The 14,537-nt window shown below is 38.1% G+C and overlaps 2 protein-coding genes across 4 annotated transcripts; both read left to right on the top strand.

The window, feature by feature from the left end:
* Nucleotides 1–2,817: 2,817 nt before the first annotated feature.
* LOC137745568 (protein REVEILLE 8-like) lies at nucleotides 2,818–5,905 on the top strand. Of its 3 annotated transcripts, none has more exons than XM_068485538.1 (8): nucleotides 2,818–3,077; nucleotides 3,537–3,594; nucleotides 3,673–3,796; nucleotides 3,891–4,049; nucleotides 4,156–4,263; nucleotides 4,373–4,435; nucleotides 4,615–4,674; nucleotides 5,386–5,905. In XM_068485538.1, exons 1-7 carry the CDS (start codon nucleotides 2,914–2,916, stop codon nucleotides 4,665–4,667), a joined length of 729 nt encoding a protein of 242 aa, XP_068341639.1. In that variant the 5' UTR covers nucleotides 2,818–2,913; the 3' UTR covers nucleotides 4,668–4,674; nucleotides 5,386–5,905. The 3 variants fall into 3 exon arrangements, with proteins under 3 accessions (XP_068341639.1, XP_068341638.1, XP_068341640.1); XM_068485537.1 differs by having other exon boundaries at nucleotides 2,824–3,077; nucleotides 4,373–4,482; XM_068485539.1 differs by lacking the exon at nucleotides 4,156–4,263 and having other exon boundaries at nucleotides 2,827–3,077; nucleotides 4,373–4,482.
* A 1,123-nt stretch (nucleotides 5,906–7,028) lies between these two features.
* Nucleotides 7,029–9,389, top strand: LOC137744060 (large ribosomal subunit protein uL4-like). The gene is made up of 2 exons (XM_068483920.1): nucleotides 7,029–8,201; nucleotides 9,073–9,389. Exons 1-2 carry the CDS (start codon nucleotides 7,098–7,100, stop codon nucleotides 9,184–9,186), a joined length of 1,218 nt encoding a protein of 405 aa, XP_068340021.1. The 5' UTR covers nucleotides 7,029–7,097; the 3' UTR covers nucleotides 9,187–9,389.
* The last annotated feature ends 5,148 nt before the right edge of the window (nucleotides 9,390–14,537 follow it).

Consider the following 14,537-nt stretch of genomic DNA (forward strand, 5'->3'; position numbering starts at 1 on the left):
CCATCTTGTTTGGGAGTATTTGTTTGTTCACTTTTGTTGCGATTTTTAGCCTAATTGTATTTGTTGTTAAGCCTCTGAAATGTTGTGAATCTTGTGATGAGTGAGAGGTAAATCAAATTAAGCGTCTCATTCATAACATGACACTGAGGATAGTCAACATTTTTCTAGTTATGAAGCTTACTTATTATTTAGATGCTATTGTGGTGGTATCTAAAGCTAAAAACGCATTGTCAGATGAAAAGTTTAAACACATAACAATATAAGATTGATTTGAAATACTTTTACAATATTATACCAAGCTTTGATATCTCATGAGGTAAATTTTCTAGTGGGATTCCTTGGCCTCTCTCTCTCAAACCCCTTGCATATGACACTTTATTGCAATGACTGAAAGCAAATATGTTTATAGGCCCTTAAATATTCTTCTCTTCAAAACAACTTGACAAATTCTGAAAAGAAAGCAAGTGGTGAGTGGCAGTCGTACCTGGTGACCTGGCGCGGCTGTCCCCACCAATGACTCTCTCGGAATCATGCAATCATAGTTGTGGACAGGAGAGAGTTGCATGTAGCATCAGCAGTTCAGCACAAAATCGGCCACGATTAATATTTTTACTCGATTTGAGGCCAACCAAGAATTCATCTACACAGACGCTGCCAGACAATAGGTTGCCTGCTTATCCTCATCGCACCCCATATTCAATGAGCCTGCAAGACAAGTTTTCGATTTCTTGTGTAACAAGGGACCATAGGTCCATAGTAATGTTACACGTGTTTATTTGTACTATTTGATGTAAAACAATGTACTTTGTTTGTAGCTAATGTTTTACCATCCAGTTAACTTGAACAACTTTTTCTTTAGAAGTTTTTTTATTTGTTATTTTTTATGTTTTATTACAAGCGGTAATTTACACTAATTGACATTAAAATCGAAAAGGTCACCATTTACAAAAATATAGAAGACAAATTCCACCTAAGGGTTTTATTATATGGTACCAGAGTAAGACATCATATCGAATATGACAACGAGCTTAGCATGAGTTATGACTTCACGATTATGGATGGTATCAAGTCTGGGCAAATGGTCAGATGGTTTGAAAACTAATAATAACCAAAGAAAATGGTAGGCTATACAGACTTAGTTTAATCAAGTTAGTTAGAGCATTATGCTCAATCTCTTTACACTCAAATTCGAATCTACCTCCCTTTTGATTAGTTAAATTTATTATAAAGTATCCTTTAAGTACTATTGTACTTCTCCGATATGGAACTCTTTTCACTTCTATCTTGGCTTATATGGAGCCAACGTTCTACACCAACAATCTTCTCATTGGAGAGAGCAAGCCAAGATAACGCCGTCATTTACAGCAACCCGCACACTTCAGGAATGGTATGGTTGCAGCATCGGTCCCCGCAACTCCACCTCCTTCGAGAAGGATTTTTCCTTGATCCCCCCCCCCCCCCCTACGAGCTCTTGCTCCACCTAGCTCCTGGCAGACTAAGATTTCCACGAGCCTAGCTTTACTAGCCATGCTCCACCTTTTTCTGTAGGTTCACTAAGTGTAATGAGTTGCCATCGTCTATTAGAGTATTGACCATGTGCCTTCCACTTAAATCTTTGCGCCAAAGTCGAACCAGACTCTAATGCCAATTGTTATGTCACAGACTCCATAAGTGATCATTAATAAGGCTGTCATGCACCGATAGTGTCCATATTTAACCAACCAAACCCTATTCTTTGATGGTATCAAGCCCAATGAACCTTAGATGTGTGATTTTATCCCAAAAAATCTTGATGCAATTAGAAATGAAACACCTATATTTAAACCTGATGTAGTTCTGCGATGTGAGATTCTCTTCACATCCATCTTGGCTTGTATCAAAAGCTAACCTTTTAACTCCATGGATGAGAAGAAAATGAGTATAGAATAAATAACCCCTCTTTATTATCCTATACATTCACTTTTCAGGTATGACATAAGAAAAAAACTAATGAAATCACTCACTTATTTTCATTATTTTTGTTGTTAGTAAACCCATGAGCAGGAATGATACTCATTCCTTGTAAGTTGTAAGTTGTAAGTTTTACAATGTTTATCATTGCATAGCAATGCAGTTCTGCCCTTCTCATGGTTGTTGATACATACAATTCAACTAGAGAAGGGTTTCATACAATTCAACTAGAGAAGGGTTTCAAGATTAGTAATGTCACCTCATTTTTTATATATAATATAACGATATTTAAACACTTAATGGTGGAAGTTTGGATTAAACCATACAATGGGTTAGCTAAAATACTTTAATATGGAACTTGCCATTTGCATGAGTAAACTTATAAGATCTCTTACTTACCACTAGATTATAGTACTAATGACGTTCATGTCAACCTGATTGGATAAAAATAAGAGTTTTGTATACAATTTCATTTGTATAACGCTTATGGCCCTTGCTCGTCGTATTTCTTATAGAAATAAAATCTCTAGTAAAGTTGGAAACTTTTAGTACGTAATTGTCACACACAATCATGTAGTATTATTAAATTTACATATCATAGACAAAATACGTATATTATAATGTGTGTAGATTAGTAACACGATGTGACAGTATTATTGTCTATCAGTAGAGAAGTAACACGTGATAGTGATAGAGCCGTAAGGACTAACAGATGCGAGGAAGTTTCAAATCAGTGCCATAGACTAGGTCCCCACAGTAAAAACTTGTAAAAGCAAAGACGCGGGACGATTAATTGAGTGGAGGAAGAAGAGACGCCGGTGACCAAATAATTGGGCGGCCACAATTCACTCGCATGCCACCACCACGCATTTTGTAACACACACTCCCTCAGACCCCCGCGCGCCACAAACTCTCTCTCTCTCTCTCTCTCTCTCTCACATACACATTCATTCATTCAGTCACATGAACTCCACTGCCTCCACCAACCCCCAATCGTCAATGGGCACGGCGTCGACGCCGTCCTCAGACGGGTCGGGAAAGAAGGTCCGGAAGCCATACACCATCACCAAGTCCAGAGAAAGCTGGACCGACGAAGAGCACGACAAGTTCCTCGAAGCTCTTCAACTGTCAGTTCTTCCTTTATTCGTTGTCTTTTTACTTTCAAGCATTCAATTCTGTTTTCTTTGTTTTTTTCAACAAACGGTTGGATAATCTCCACTAAGTTCATCAAAACTTCGGGAAAAGGAGGGTTTGAACCCGGACGCAGTGGGTTGAAGAGGAACGTCTTATCCACCACGGCAGTCCACCGCCTGCCTATTTCTGTTTCAGTTTACTTGACTGCTTCTTGGCTTTAATTGCTTTTTGTGTAGCTACTGTTGTGGTGTGTTGTAATTCCTTGTTTTGGGTTGTGGGTTTTATTTGAATCTTCCAAATTTCTGAACTTTAATATTCTTGCGCTCCAATTTAGTTCTCACTTTATTTTTTAGAATCGTGAACAGAGTAATGTAATGGGAGATTTTAATGTGTAAAACTGTAGATTTTGTCATTTGATGTCAGAGTTATTGAAGTTTCGGTGGGATTTTCAGGTTTGATAGAGACTGGAAGAAAATCGAAGATTTTGTAGGTTCGAAAACGGTTATTCAGGTTTGGAACAAGTGTTTTTCTGCTTTTTAGTTTGAAGTTAGTATGAATTGGGGGTTTTTGAGAATTGGGGTTTTGCAGATTAGGAGTCACGCCCAGAAGTACTTCTTGAAAGTTCAAAAGAGCGGGACAACGGCGCACGTGCCTCCTCCACGGCCAAAGCGCAAGGCTACTCATCCTTACCCTCAAAAGGCCTCCAAAAATGGTTCTCCATTGTTAAAAGATAGTGGCATCGTGTCTTTCTAAAGCTTAAACCTTAATTGTTTTCACTTTTAATTGTTCAACATCGGAATTGGCAGGTTTACTTCCGTTGCAAGCATCCATTGCTTATCCTTCTTCAATGAACGCAATTGCATCTACCTATTCTCCTTGGGATGAAACTTCCATTTTGACAAACCCTGCATCGGACCAAATTCTGTTGTCACGCGAAGAATTTACTAATCTTCATGGAACTGAAGGTATACATTCTATTTTTCTAGTTGCTTTGCTTGATATGCTTATGGCAGAATAGCTTTATCGAGAACTTTCCAGCACTTATTATGGGGTTCGGCGTTACTGATTCAGCTGATATTGGATCAAAGGGGTTATCAGGGATTAACACATGCAGTCTTAGTGGCCCTCTGCCAAGTTCCGAGATACCAAATCAAGGGAAACAAGCTCCTGGGCATCATGGTGATCATCAGACTGCAAATGCTGACTATATCTGTTCTCGGACTTTGAATTTCAAGAAAATTTATGGTGGAACATTTATGATTTATGTATATGTTCTACTATTTTGCAGGTCTTCCTGATTTTGCCGAAGTTTATAGCTTCATCGGGAGTGTTTTTGATCCAGAAACAAAAGGTCATGCTCAGAAACTCAGGGAAATGAATCCCATTAATTTTGAAACTGTGAGTTGAATGAAATTACATCGCTTTTAACAATTTGTTTCTTGACGGTTTCTAAGATTAACAAGTAACAGTGGGATGAGAATAGTTACTACGAATCAATGCGCCTGTAGTTAAATTTTGTTATTTCTGCAGGTTCTGTTGTTAATGAGGAATCTCAGCATCAACTTGTCCAGTCCGGACTTTGAGCAAATGGTAATTCTTCCTATTTTGTGCTATTACAATTGTAGTGTCGTGTGATGTAACTTTTCTTCGCAGTTAGGCATATGTTTCTATTGTTTCTCAGTTATCCTTGTCAATTCCAATCTCCTTCAAGATTTGGGTATAAAAAGCAATGTGGATATTGTTTTTCTTTCACAAAAATTACCCATTTAACTAGCTATGTTTACATTACGACTAGAAAAAAAGATCCAGTTTTACGAGTTTACACATTTGCTAGCTTTTGGATTGCTGATGTTTTCTCCTTTTTATCGTGACAACAGAGTTTCGATCTCCCTGAACTGGATCTCTTTTCTCATGTTTAAATTTGTCATGAGAATCAAATAGTGCTGCTATCAGCAACGAGTGTAATGACCTTACCTATAAATTTATCTTAAGAGAAAAATGATGCTTAAAATAAGGAGATTTGTGAAAGATGACTCCGAAAAAGCTCAAATTAGAAGTTTCCATAAAACTTTACATGCATGACAAAAAAATTGAAGCTTTTCGTGAGCTGTTCCTGCTGAGAAAACACTTCGAAATCTTGAGAGTTCCATTAACTCTTAATGAGCCTATCAGCATCCTCTCTTTATTTATCAAATGTCCCAACTTCTCATTTGGTTTGCCTTATTCCTTAAGATTTTAGTCTTTCTAAAACTTGTCATTTTCTTTAATTTTGACTAATTAATCATGCGTTTTTTGGTTCAGAGGAAGGTCCTGTTATCATATGATGTCCTACGAAAACAGTAGCTGCAGGAATTGTCACCACGAAGCTGAATAGGGATCTGTCATGATGAACTTGTTCGTAGTTACACCCGCTGACTGGTGTGTGTTTTGGAGCAAAAGTGTACTGGTTCTAGAACAGTAAATGCCAAATCCGATGTTAGGAATGTAGTTCTGCAGACACAATGCATACAGCGTTAGAGGATGCTGAAAGGAAGAAACATTTGAACTGGTTTTCAAGCTGTGCAAAAGGATCTAAATTGTCTGGTGGCCTCAATGGATGATTTATTCGTATCCCCGATTTTGTCCAGGCCTTCCAGACAAGTATGCATATCGTGTAACATGTGTTTAGTTGTAGTTTTCTCTTCTTTCTTTCTCCCCTTTCTTTACGTTTTCTGTTAAGGAAACAACATTAGGGTTGCATCTTGTGCCGTCAAACAAATTTAACTACGACACCGGAAAGGCTCTTTTTTATGTTAAGGAAACAACATTAGGTTTACTTCCTGCACTTCAGTTGATTGTCAATTTGGGGTTAACTGTTTCAAAGTTACAAAGGAAAGGCTCTTTTTTATGTGACTGTTCAAGAGTGAATTAAGGAGTGAAGTCTGCATGTATACGTGAAAGATTTTTTTTTTTTTTTTTTTTTTTTCACATGAATAACGAAACATTGATAGTTTAGTAACAAAAAGAAAAGATGTTACAATCTACGTTGCATAGCTCAATAATCAATCAGCAATGAGGCATTGTATAATTGTAAAGAGTTTGTAACTGAGTTGGTTAATAGTAATTATCAGTCTGACGTGTTGTCTTGAGTTAAATTCTTTCCTTTCTGATATCCTTGTATAGAAGAAATTGTACCTTCTCATTCTCTTCAAAATCCCTAAAGTATTAGAGCTACTATCATATAAGTCAAAAGTAATTTCAATATTAAGAATGTTTTTGGTTAATTTTTTCAATATTAAGAACTCATCAAGAAAATATTAGGGCTCATTTTTTTAAGGGAACTTTAACGAAAAACTTCCGGTACTGTTTACTTTAACGAAAAATCACATTTTTACACTAAAAAGTCAATCATGGTATTATTCGTTTTACCCTTTATTTTGTTCTTATCGTTAAAACTCAAAGTTTTCTAACTCTTTTCATTGATTTTTTTTTTTTAAATTTCAAATTGTGTTTGTTTCTATCACGATGAACTTCAATAATAAGAATGTCTGGTCAAATTTTTCAATACTAAGAACTCATCAATAAAATATTGGGGCTAATTTCAATTTTTTTTTTTTAATTTCAAATTGTGTTTGTTTCTATCATAGTTTCACAAGGCCCACAAACATTGAGGCCCAACTACTCCAGCCTACCTGATATGACCCAATATATGCTATAACTTCAAAGAAATATTTTTTTCTTGAACAAACTTGATAAAATACTCAACAATTTTTTGGCATTTCACAAAATAAGATGAATACGGAATTGAATGTAAGAAAATAATTTATGGACCCAAAAAAATATGTAAGAAATTAGAACAAAAAAACTCCAAAAAAAAAAAAAAAAAAAAGGAAAATGGGGCGTCCAAACCTGAAAAAACCCTACGGCCCAAACATTTTAGGTATAAAATCAACTTTAAACACATTTGTCATAACCCTAAACCCTCACACCGCATCTCTCCCTCTCCATCTCTCACACTCCCCCTACTCTTAGAAATGGCCGCCGCCGCTCGCCCCCTCGTCACTGTCCAAACCCTTGATGGCGACATGGCCACCGATCAGTCCCAGACCGTCGCCTTACCCGACGTCATGAAGGTGCCGATCCGCCCCGACGTCGTCACAGCCGTCCACTCCCAAATGTCGAACAACAGCCGCCAGCCCTATGCGGTTTCCAAGAAGGCCGGTCACCAGACCTCCGCCGAGTCCTGGGGAACTGGACGCGCCGTCTCGCGTATCCCTCGTGTTCCCGGAGGCGGGACCCACCGCGCCGGGCAGGGAGCCTTCGGAAACATGTGCCGTGGCGGGCGCATGTTCGCTCCCACCAAGATCTGGCGCCGCTGGCACCGGAGGATCAACGTGAACCAGAAGCGATACGCCATCGTTTCGGCGATTGCGGCTTCTGCCGTTCCCTCTCTGGTCATGGCCCGCGGTCACAAAATCGAGACCGTTCTGGAGCTTCCTCTTGTTGTCAGCGACTCGGCTGAGGGCGTGGAGAAGACTTCGGCGGCTCTGAAGCTTCTGAAGCAGATTGGGGCTTACGCCGACGCCGAGAAGGCGAAGGACAGCCACGCGATTCGCCCTGGAAAGGGTAAGATGAGGAACAGGAGGTACATTAACCGCAAGGGACCTCTCATTGTGTACGGAACTGAAGGGGCTAAGCTGGTGAAGGCCTTCAGGAACCTTCCCGGTGTCGAGATTATCAATGTGGAGAGGCTCAACCTGCTGAAGCTCGCTCCTGGTGGGCATTTGGGTCGGTTTGTGATCTGGACCAAGTCCGCTTTCGAGAAGCTCGACTCGATTTACGGGTCGTTTGACAAGCTCTCGGAGAAGAAGAAGGGATATGTGCTGCCGAGGTCGAAGATGGTCAATGCTGACTTGGCTAGGATCATAAACTCTGATGAGGTGCAGTCAGTCGTCAGGCCTATCAAGAAGGATGCCAAGAGGGCTCCTATGAAAAAGAACCCTCTCAAAAACCTGAACACTTTGCTAAAGTTGAATCCTTATGCTAAAACTGCAAGGAGAATGTCTCTTTTGGCTGAGGAGCAGCGCGTGAAGGCTAAGAAGGAGAAGCTTGACAAGAAAAGAAAGCCCATTTCTAAGGTAATCGATCCAGCTTGTTTCTATTTGAATTGCTTTTGATGACATGTTAGTTCCTTATAAAATATGATTGTTAAAAATAATTGTTCGTTTCATTGTGAAGGATAATTATGAAATATGATTGATTGATTCACTCAGTTTTGTGTTTTAGAGGATTTTACAGGATGATTTGATTGCAAAATGATGTGCCTGCATTAGTAATTTGTTGTTATCTGGTGTCTAATTATACTTGAAATGAAAGCTAATTCTAATTTAAATAGTAAATGTAATTGTGTTGTAAAGATGTATAAGTGTGCTACTGTAACTACGCTGCCTTCCGGAGATGAAGGGGTCTTGGACTCCCAGTGGTGACTTTATAGTAAATGATACCGGTTTTTTAAAACTCTGGTTCTTAGGCGAAGTGATGCTGCCTGCATTCCCTATCAAAGCTATAGTGAAGCGGAAAATAAGCTTATATTTTGAAAGCAAGTTGTAGAAATACTTGGTAACTTAAATGATCAAATTTGGTAAACCAAGATTCTGAGCATTTCATTTGGGAAGTAGATATTCTTTACAATACTTTTAGCAGGTGAAAGTAAAACATTCAGTATGGCAAAAAAGTTGATCTTACATGTTTCCGATATGCGTTATTTCTTGATTCAGATTATTTCAGACATAGGAGACGCCTATCCAATGTTTTGTGTTTTTGTCGCTCTTATGTGAATCCTATTTCGTAAAAGCAATGTTTGTTCATGTGTAGTTTACGTATACCAAGATTTTGATCATGTATGCTAACGTAGAATATCTGTTTATTTTGACTAGTACTTGTGGGAGTCTTGTTTACTTGTATGCGATTGTAGGCTTGTGTGCTAATTTACTTGTTTATTTTATCCAGGAGGAGGCTACCGCTATCAAGGCAGCTGGAAAGGCTTGGTACAAAACTATGATCTCTGACAGCGATTACACCGAGTTCGACAACTTCACAAAGTGGCTCGGGGTTGCCCAGTGATTTAGTTTATTGCTTTAAACTCCTATAAGACATTGTTTTTGTTAGTCTATTTTGCTGTGGTGTTTATCTGTGTCTTTTGTTTACTTTTAGTCATGGATGAGAAGTTTATGGGAAATGAGTTTATTGAACAAGCAAGTTTTGATGTGTTATTCCTCCATTTGATCTGGTTGGAGATTTTCTATAACGTGCACTGCATTGTAATATTTTTGTTACTTTTCGGCAATGCTTCGCTCTGATCATGTTAGGGTCATTTGGTTATATTACTGCTTGTTATGATTTGATTGCTTTTGCCTTGTTGTGATTAGTGGGTTTTGTGACTCCTGGTTGTATAGCCAGTCCGACGAGCACATTTATGGTAGAATAACCGGTTTGCGGGTTGGAACCGTTAATATCCAATGCAATTAAAGTCGCAATGTATTTTTTTATTTTTATTTTATAAGAAAATAAGAGAGAGAGTTTAGTTAAGTTACAATGGGTAGTTTAGTTTCGTGTCAAATTTGTCATTTATGAGATTTGAATTTAAAACCTTTCACTTCTAAGTGGAACGCTATTAGATCACAGTACTGAGTGGCAAGTCACAATATATTAAGATCAAAGCACATCCAATGTGCTCCCTAAATGAGCTTAATTTAGAAGGAATTTAGTGCTCGTTTGGATGTGCTTTTAAAATGATTGGAAACGTTTTTAGTGAAAATGTTTTTGGAATCAATCTTTAGTAAAAATGCAAGTAAATTCTAGAAAAAACACTTAAAGTGCTTTTTGGAAGAAATACATAACTGGTGCTTTTTGCAGAAAGTATTTTAAGTACTTTTAGAAACAAAAAATATTTTCTCTAAAAGCGTTTTCAATCATTTTAAAAGTACATCTAAATAAACCCTTGAAAAATTTCATCTCCGGTCATGCTTTTGCTCTTAGGGTAGCAAAATTTGCTACGAGTTCATAATCAAGGGAGTGAGAAAGGAAGGGCTCCTCGCATTAATTACTATTGTTTTAATCTGTTAAAGAAAATATTCTATTTCTATTGATTTATATTTATTTTGCCTCACTCATTTAGAAAGTATGGTTGGAGGTGAGATGTTTTAGGGAGCTTCTAGACTTTTTAGCTAAAATTTAACTAAAACAATACAGGGTATGATTGAAGGTTCCTAACTCTAATAGTCGGCAGAAAAACTGAAAGTTAAAACACAATCATAAAAGGCGATTTTCAAAGCATATGTTAAAGTGAGGCGTTCTTCTTTATTTTATTTGAACTTAAAACTTAAAACACAATCATAAACGGCAGTTGCATCTGTATTTTCTTTTATTATTGTTCTTTTTGCGATTTTGTTTTTTAATCTTTTTCAACTTCGAGCATTCCGATCTTTTCAACTTTAACGAATTAAGAGGTAGCTGTGTTATTTAGTATGAGTCACAAAGGCAAAACATTTGTACTATTACTTAAGAGAAGAGCTTTAGACTGACAACTCGTCTCTGATTTTATATTTATATTCAAGGGAATTGATGAAAATGTTCTAGAGGTAAGGACTTTGACTTTCGTTAATCATCGTTTAGAGAAACATATGACTTATTCTTTTAGCGTATTTAAGTAGTACTCGTTGGTACGAACACATACGCAAAAGTCGTTTGCGAGTCTTCATTATAACGGTATAGTTACGAACATTTGAAGTTGGTTATTTAAAGTTAGTTAATTGGTTAAGGATGACCAATTAGATAAAAGGTAGAAAAAGGGCAGCAGCCCAATCAGAAATCAGAAAAAAATAAATAAATAAAGGGAAGAAAACTCCCAGCTTTCTCGTGCACGCCACCACCACAACCACCCAACTTCCAAGGCTGATTCCGGCCAACTCGGGAGGAATTTCTCGACGCCGCCACCGCCATCTTGAAGCTCTTATTCCCCTCTAAAAAATCCACCCAAGAACCACCTTTGATTAACCTCTGCATGTGGCGGTTTGAGGCCACAAAAGTTGACGGTTCTCACGGTGCTCCCGCTACCCTTTTTTATTTTTCCGGCAAAATGGCAAAGCGATGGCCGATGCCACCACTTGGGCTTTGTAGCCCATCATCCCAGGAGCAAAACCCAACCAACCTTGGCCCCGTTGGACCACTGTAGATGACGAATCGACACTGGGAAGCTTTAAGCACCAGCCGGCTTCGTGGGCAAAATTGATCATCTTCCGTCCACTTTTGGATTTCGTGGCAGGTATGAAAGTTGTTCTGCTCATTGAGATCTTCATTTCTGTAATTTTTGAGAATTTTTAGAAATAGTTGAATTTTCCGGCAAGTCGGGGTGGCCGACCGCCACTCACGGCGACGCGTGGCCAGAGGACCGTCAATGTTATGTTTAGGATAAATGAGATGCCTGGAGTTCAGTCCTGAGGATCGTATGACGTAGATTGATTGTTGGAACCTAAATTCTCTACAATACGTTAAAAGGTCATTATATGAATCAACAATCCGACCGTTGGATCGTCATCAAACTTTAATACGTTATAGTACGTAATATTTGAGAACCATAGAAACTTACGGATTGGGAATCCGATGCACGGATCTTCATGAATTGAATTTGTAAGTTCATAAAATAAAATGTTGACCGTCAATTGGTTTTAGCAATTGGCGGAGATCCGACCGTTGGATCGTAATGAAACCTTAGGACGTTGTTCTAGAAACATAATGTAGATCTTTGAAGTAACGGATTGGAGATCCGTGATGCAGATCTTCCGGATTGTATTACGTAGGGATGTGTTTTATGTAAATTATGTATTCTATCGGTAAGAACTCTGAGACGTGATTTAATAATTGGTCACAGGCGACGATAATTCGTGATGTCTCGATATTCGTGCGAGGGAGTCGTAGCGCAGACCTAAGGTGAGTGGGTCTTTTCCCTTCTATCGTGTATATATAAGATTGACATCTCCACAAACATTTATAAATTGAATATTTCATATAATTTATGTGAATGCTTTGGAGGACTAGTGCGAACTACGAATGGCTTGATCCCTGTTTAGAGTACGTAGACAGTCTAACGAGACGTTAGATGGAACCATACAATAAACGAGACTAATTAATTGGGACAATAGCCTTGTTTGGGGAATTGAGCAATGCGAAGGATATTGGTGGAAAATGTGAGATTTAACCTTATGATTTTGGTGGTTAAATGTTGGTCATAAATCAATATGTGAGGAATCAAGGAAATGAAGTACGGAAACATAAGTATTGATGGTTAATTAAATTAGTGTCTAGTTGGGCTTATCTCCGATAATTATTCCCGAAAATAAATAGTTCGAGAGTAGAGCGTTATAAATTGTGCATTTTACGCCATATTGTATGTATTTATATATACTTGAAAATGCTATGGTATGGGTGAGTTTTAGATTGCATCATGGCATATCCATATGTATATTACCAACACATAATTATTGTGAATGCTTTGAAGTGCGAAGGTGAACACAGAATGCACAGGTAAGTTCAGGTGAGTATATGTTGTGAAATGTGAGATGCATGGTTATGATTACATTTTATTTGAAATGATGGGGTTATGACATGGCTACATTTATGTTTTAGGCAACTCCAATATTGTCGTACATGTTGCAATAATAGGCAACTCCGACACTATCGTACAAGTTACCTATGAGTCATACATGCGGTATTAGATGCATTTAGAGCTCATAAACCTGCACCCCGATGTTAGTACTCTCACCTGTGGCCATGGCACAATCCTTCACGTGATGTTCACCTCCCCCACCTTACGCTCACCTTGAATTCAAGGTAGGTGCACATGCTTGTCGTATAGACCATTATAGGTGGTTCCGACTCGTAGGTGACCTGCGATTATTCGCACATTCTTCACATGATCGTAGCATTTAAGCGTACTTATTTACACTCAATCCTATCGTACAGACCACTAGAGGTGGTTCCGACTCGTGTGCAGGGATTATTGATGAGCTATTGATTCAGTCGTACATGTCACTATAGGTGACTTCGATTTATGTGCTAGCATTGATTGATGAGACATGGATAAGTCGTACATGTCACTATAGGTGACTCCGACTTATGTGCTAGCATTGATTGATGAGCTATTGATTTAGCCGTACAAGTAATGTGAGGTGAGTCCGGCTAGCATGTTGATGAGCTATTGATTCAACTGTACAGGTCACGTGATGTGACTTTGGCTAACATGTTGATGAGCTATTGGTTCCGCAGTACAAACCACAATAGGTGGATCTGGTTAACATACCATTTCATATTGATTTATTTCACCTGGGTTACTTATTCTTGTTGAGATATTTGACACGGCATAACTGTGAGACTGTTATTTTGGTTATGGTTTTAAGTTATAGTCACACCTGTTATTTTTGGGAAATTATACAAGTGTTACGACGAGGGGCTACTGCCTTTGGTAATTGAAATTGGTTTGAAAAGTTTTGTTTCACTCACTCACATTTTTCATTTTTGCACCCCTCCAGGTTCTAGCAACGGAGTTCCGTATCGACGATGATTCATGGCACTTTTCAGTACAGATGTCTTCTTATGATGGTATGATCATTATCTTACCTTACTGTACTATACATATGCTCTGTATCACGAGTGAAATGGGTCTAGACCCGCTCATCGCGCACTCGTGTACTTAGGCACTTTTAGATTTTAATTTATTCACATTTTATACATTATCACACTTTATGGCTTCGTTACATTTCAGGTGTCAACTAGAACGCCTCGATTCGGGGTCCTAGTGGACATTCCGAATCGGAATGTGTCACTTAGTTAACCTCTTTTATAAAATTCCAATTATGTACTCATTTTTCCAATTTTACCCAACAACAATTTTAATCATAAGGGATATTGATGTACTTTAAATTAAGAGTTGTCGGTTGGTCCCATATCATATGGCTTGGTCTACTAGTTATGGCTTCAAGCAATTTTAGGTACTTCGAGAACGTGTATAAATACTGCCCTATCTAACTTGAAAATGCATAACATATCGAGTAGCAAGAATATGCTACATTTATGTATTATGTTTACACCGTTCATTTTGAGTACAATTAAGGTCCGTTAAGGTTAATACTTCTAAGGAGTTTATAACTCAATCCATTCGATATTATTAATAATATTTACAAATTTATAGACGGCATATCCGCATTTAGACAAAATATAGTTAATTGGTCTTTGGTGTGGTTGGTAAATAGGGGCAAAATCATTTTATCTTAACATGCTTTGCTTGGTCTAATGGGTTTATTCAATATCTTACCTGTCCTACCTAATTCCTATGTTTGATTCACTCATATGTTGTCACTTCACAAGCAAACATAAAAAAGAGAGAGAAAAAAGAAGAAAGTTGCGATCCACTCACCTTT

The sequence above is a fragment of the Pyrus communis genome, chromosome 9 (assembly GCF_963583255.1).
Source record: "Pyrus communis chromosome 9, drPyrComm1.1, whole genome shotgun sequence".
Lineage (NCBI taxonomy): Eukaryota > Viridiplantae > Streptophyta > Magnoliopsida > Rosales > Rosaceae > Pyrus > Pyrus communis.

Excerpts from the sequence above, each read along its gene's own strand:
- LOC137745568 (XM_068485537.1), top strand. The coding sequence starts at position 2,914 with ATGAACTCCACTGCCTCCACCAACCCCCAATCGTCAATGGGCACGGCG. Across the intron at positions 3,595-3,672 it reads GTTCGAAAACGGTTATTCAG|ATTAGGAGTCACGCCCAGAA; the intron begins GTTTGGAACAAG and ends GGGGTTTTGCAG. Across the intron at positions 4,483-4,614 it reads ATCCCATTAATTTTGAAACT|GTTCTGTTGTTAATGAGGAA; the intron begins GTGAGTTGAATG and ends TTATTTCTGCAG.
- LOC137744060 (XM_068483920.1), top strand. The coding sequence starts at position 7,098 with ATGGCCGCCGCCGCTCGCCCCCTCGTCACTGTCCAAACCCTTGATGGC. Across the intron at positions 8,202-9,072 it reads AAAGAAAGCCCATTTCTAAG|GAGGAGGCTACCGCTATCAA; the intron begins GTAATCGATCCA and ends TATTTTATCCAG.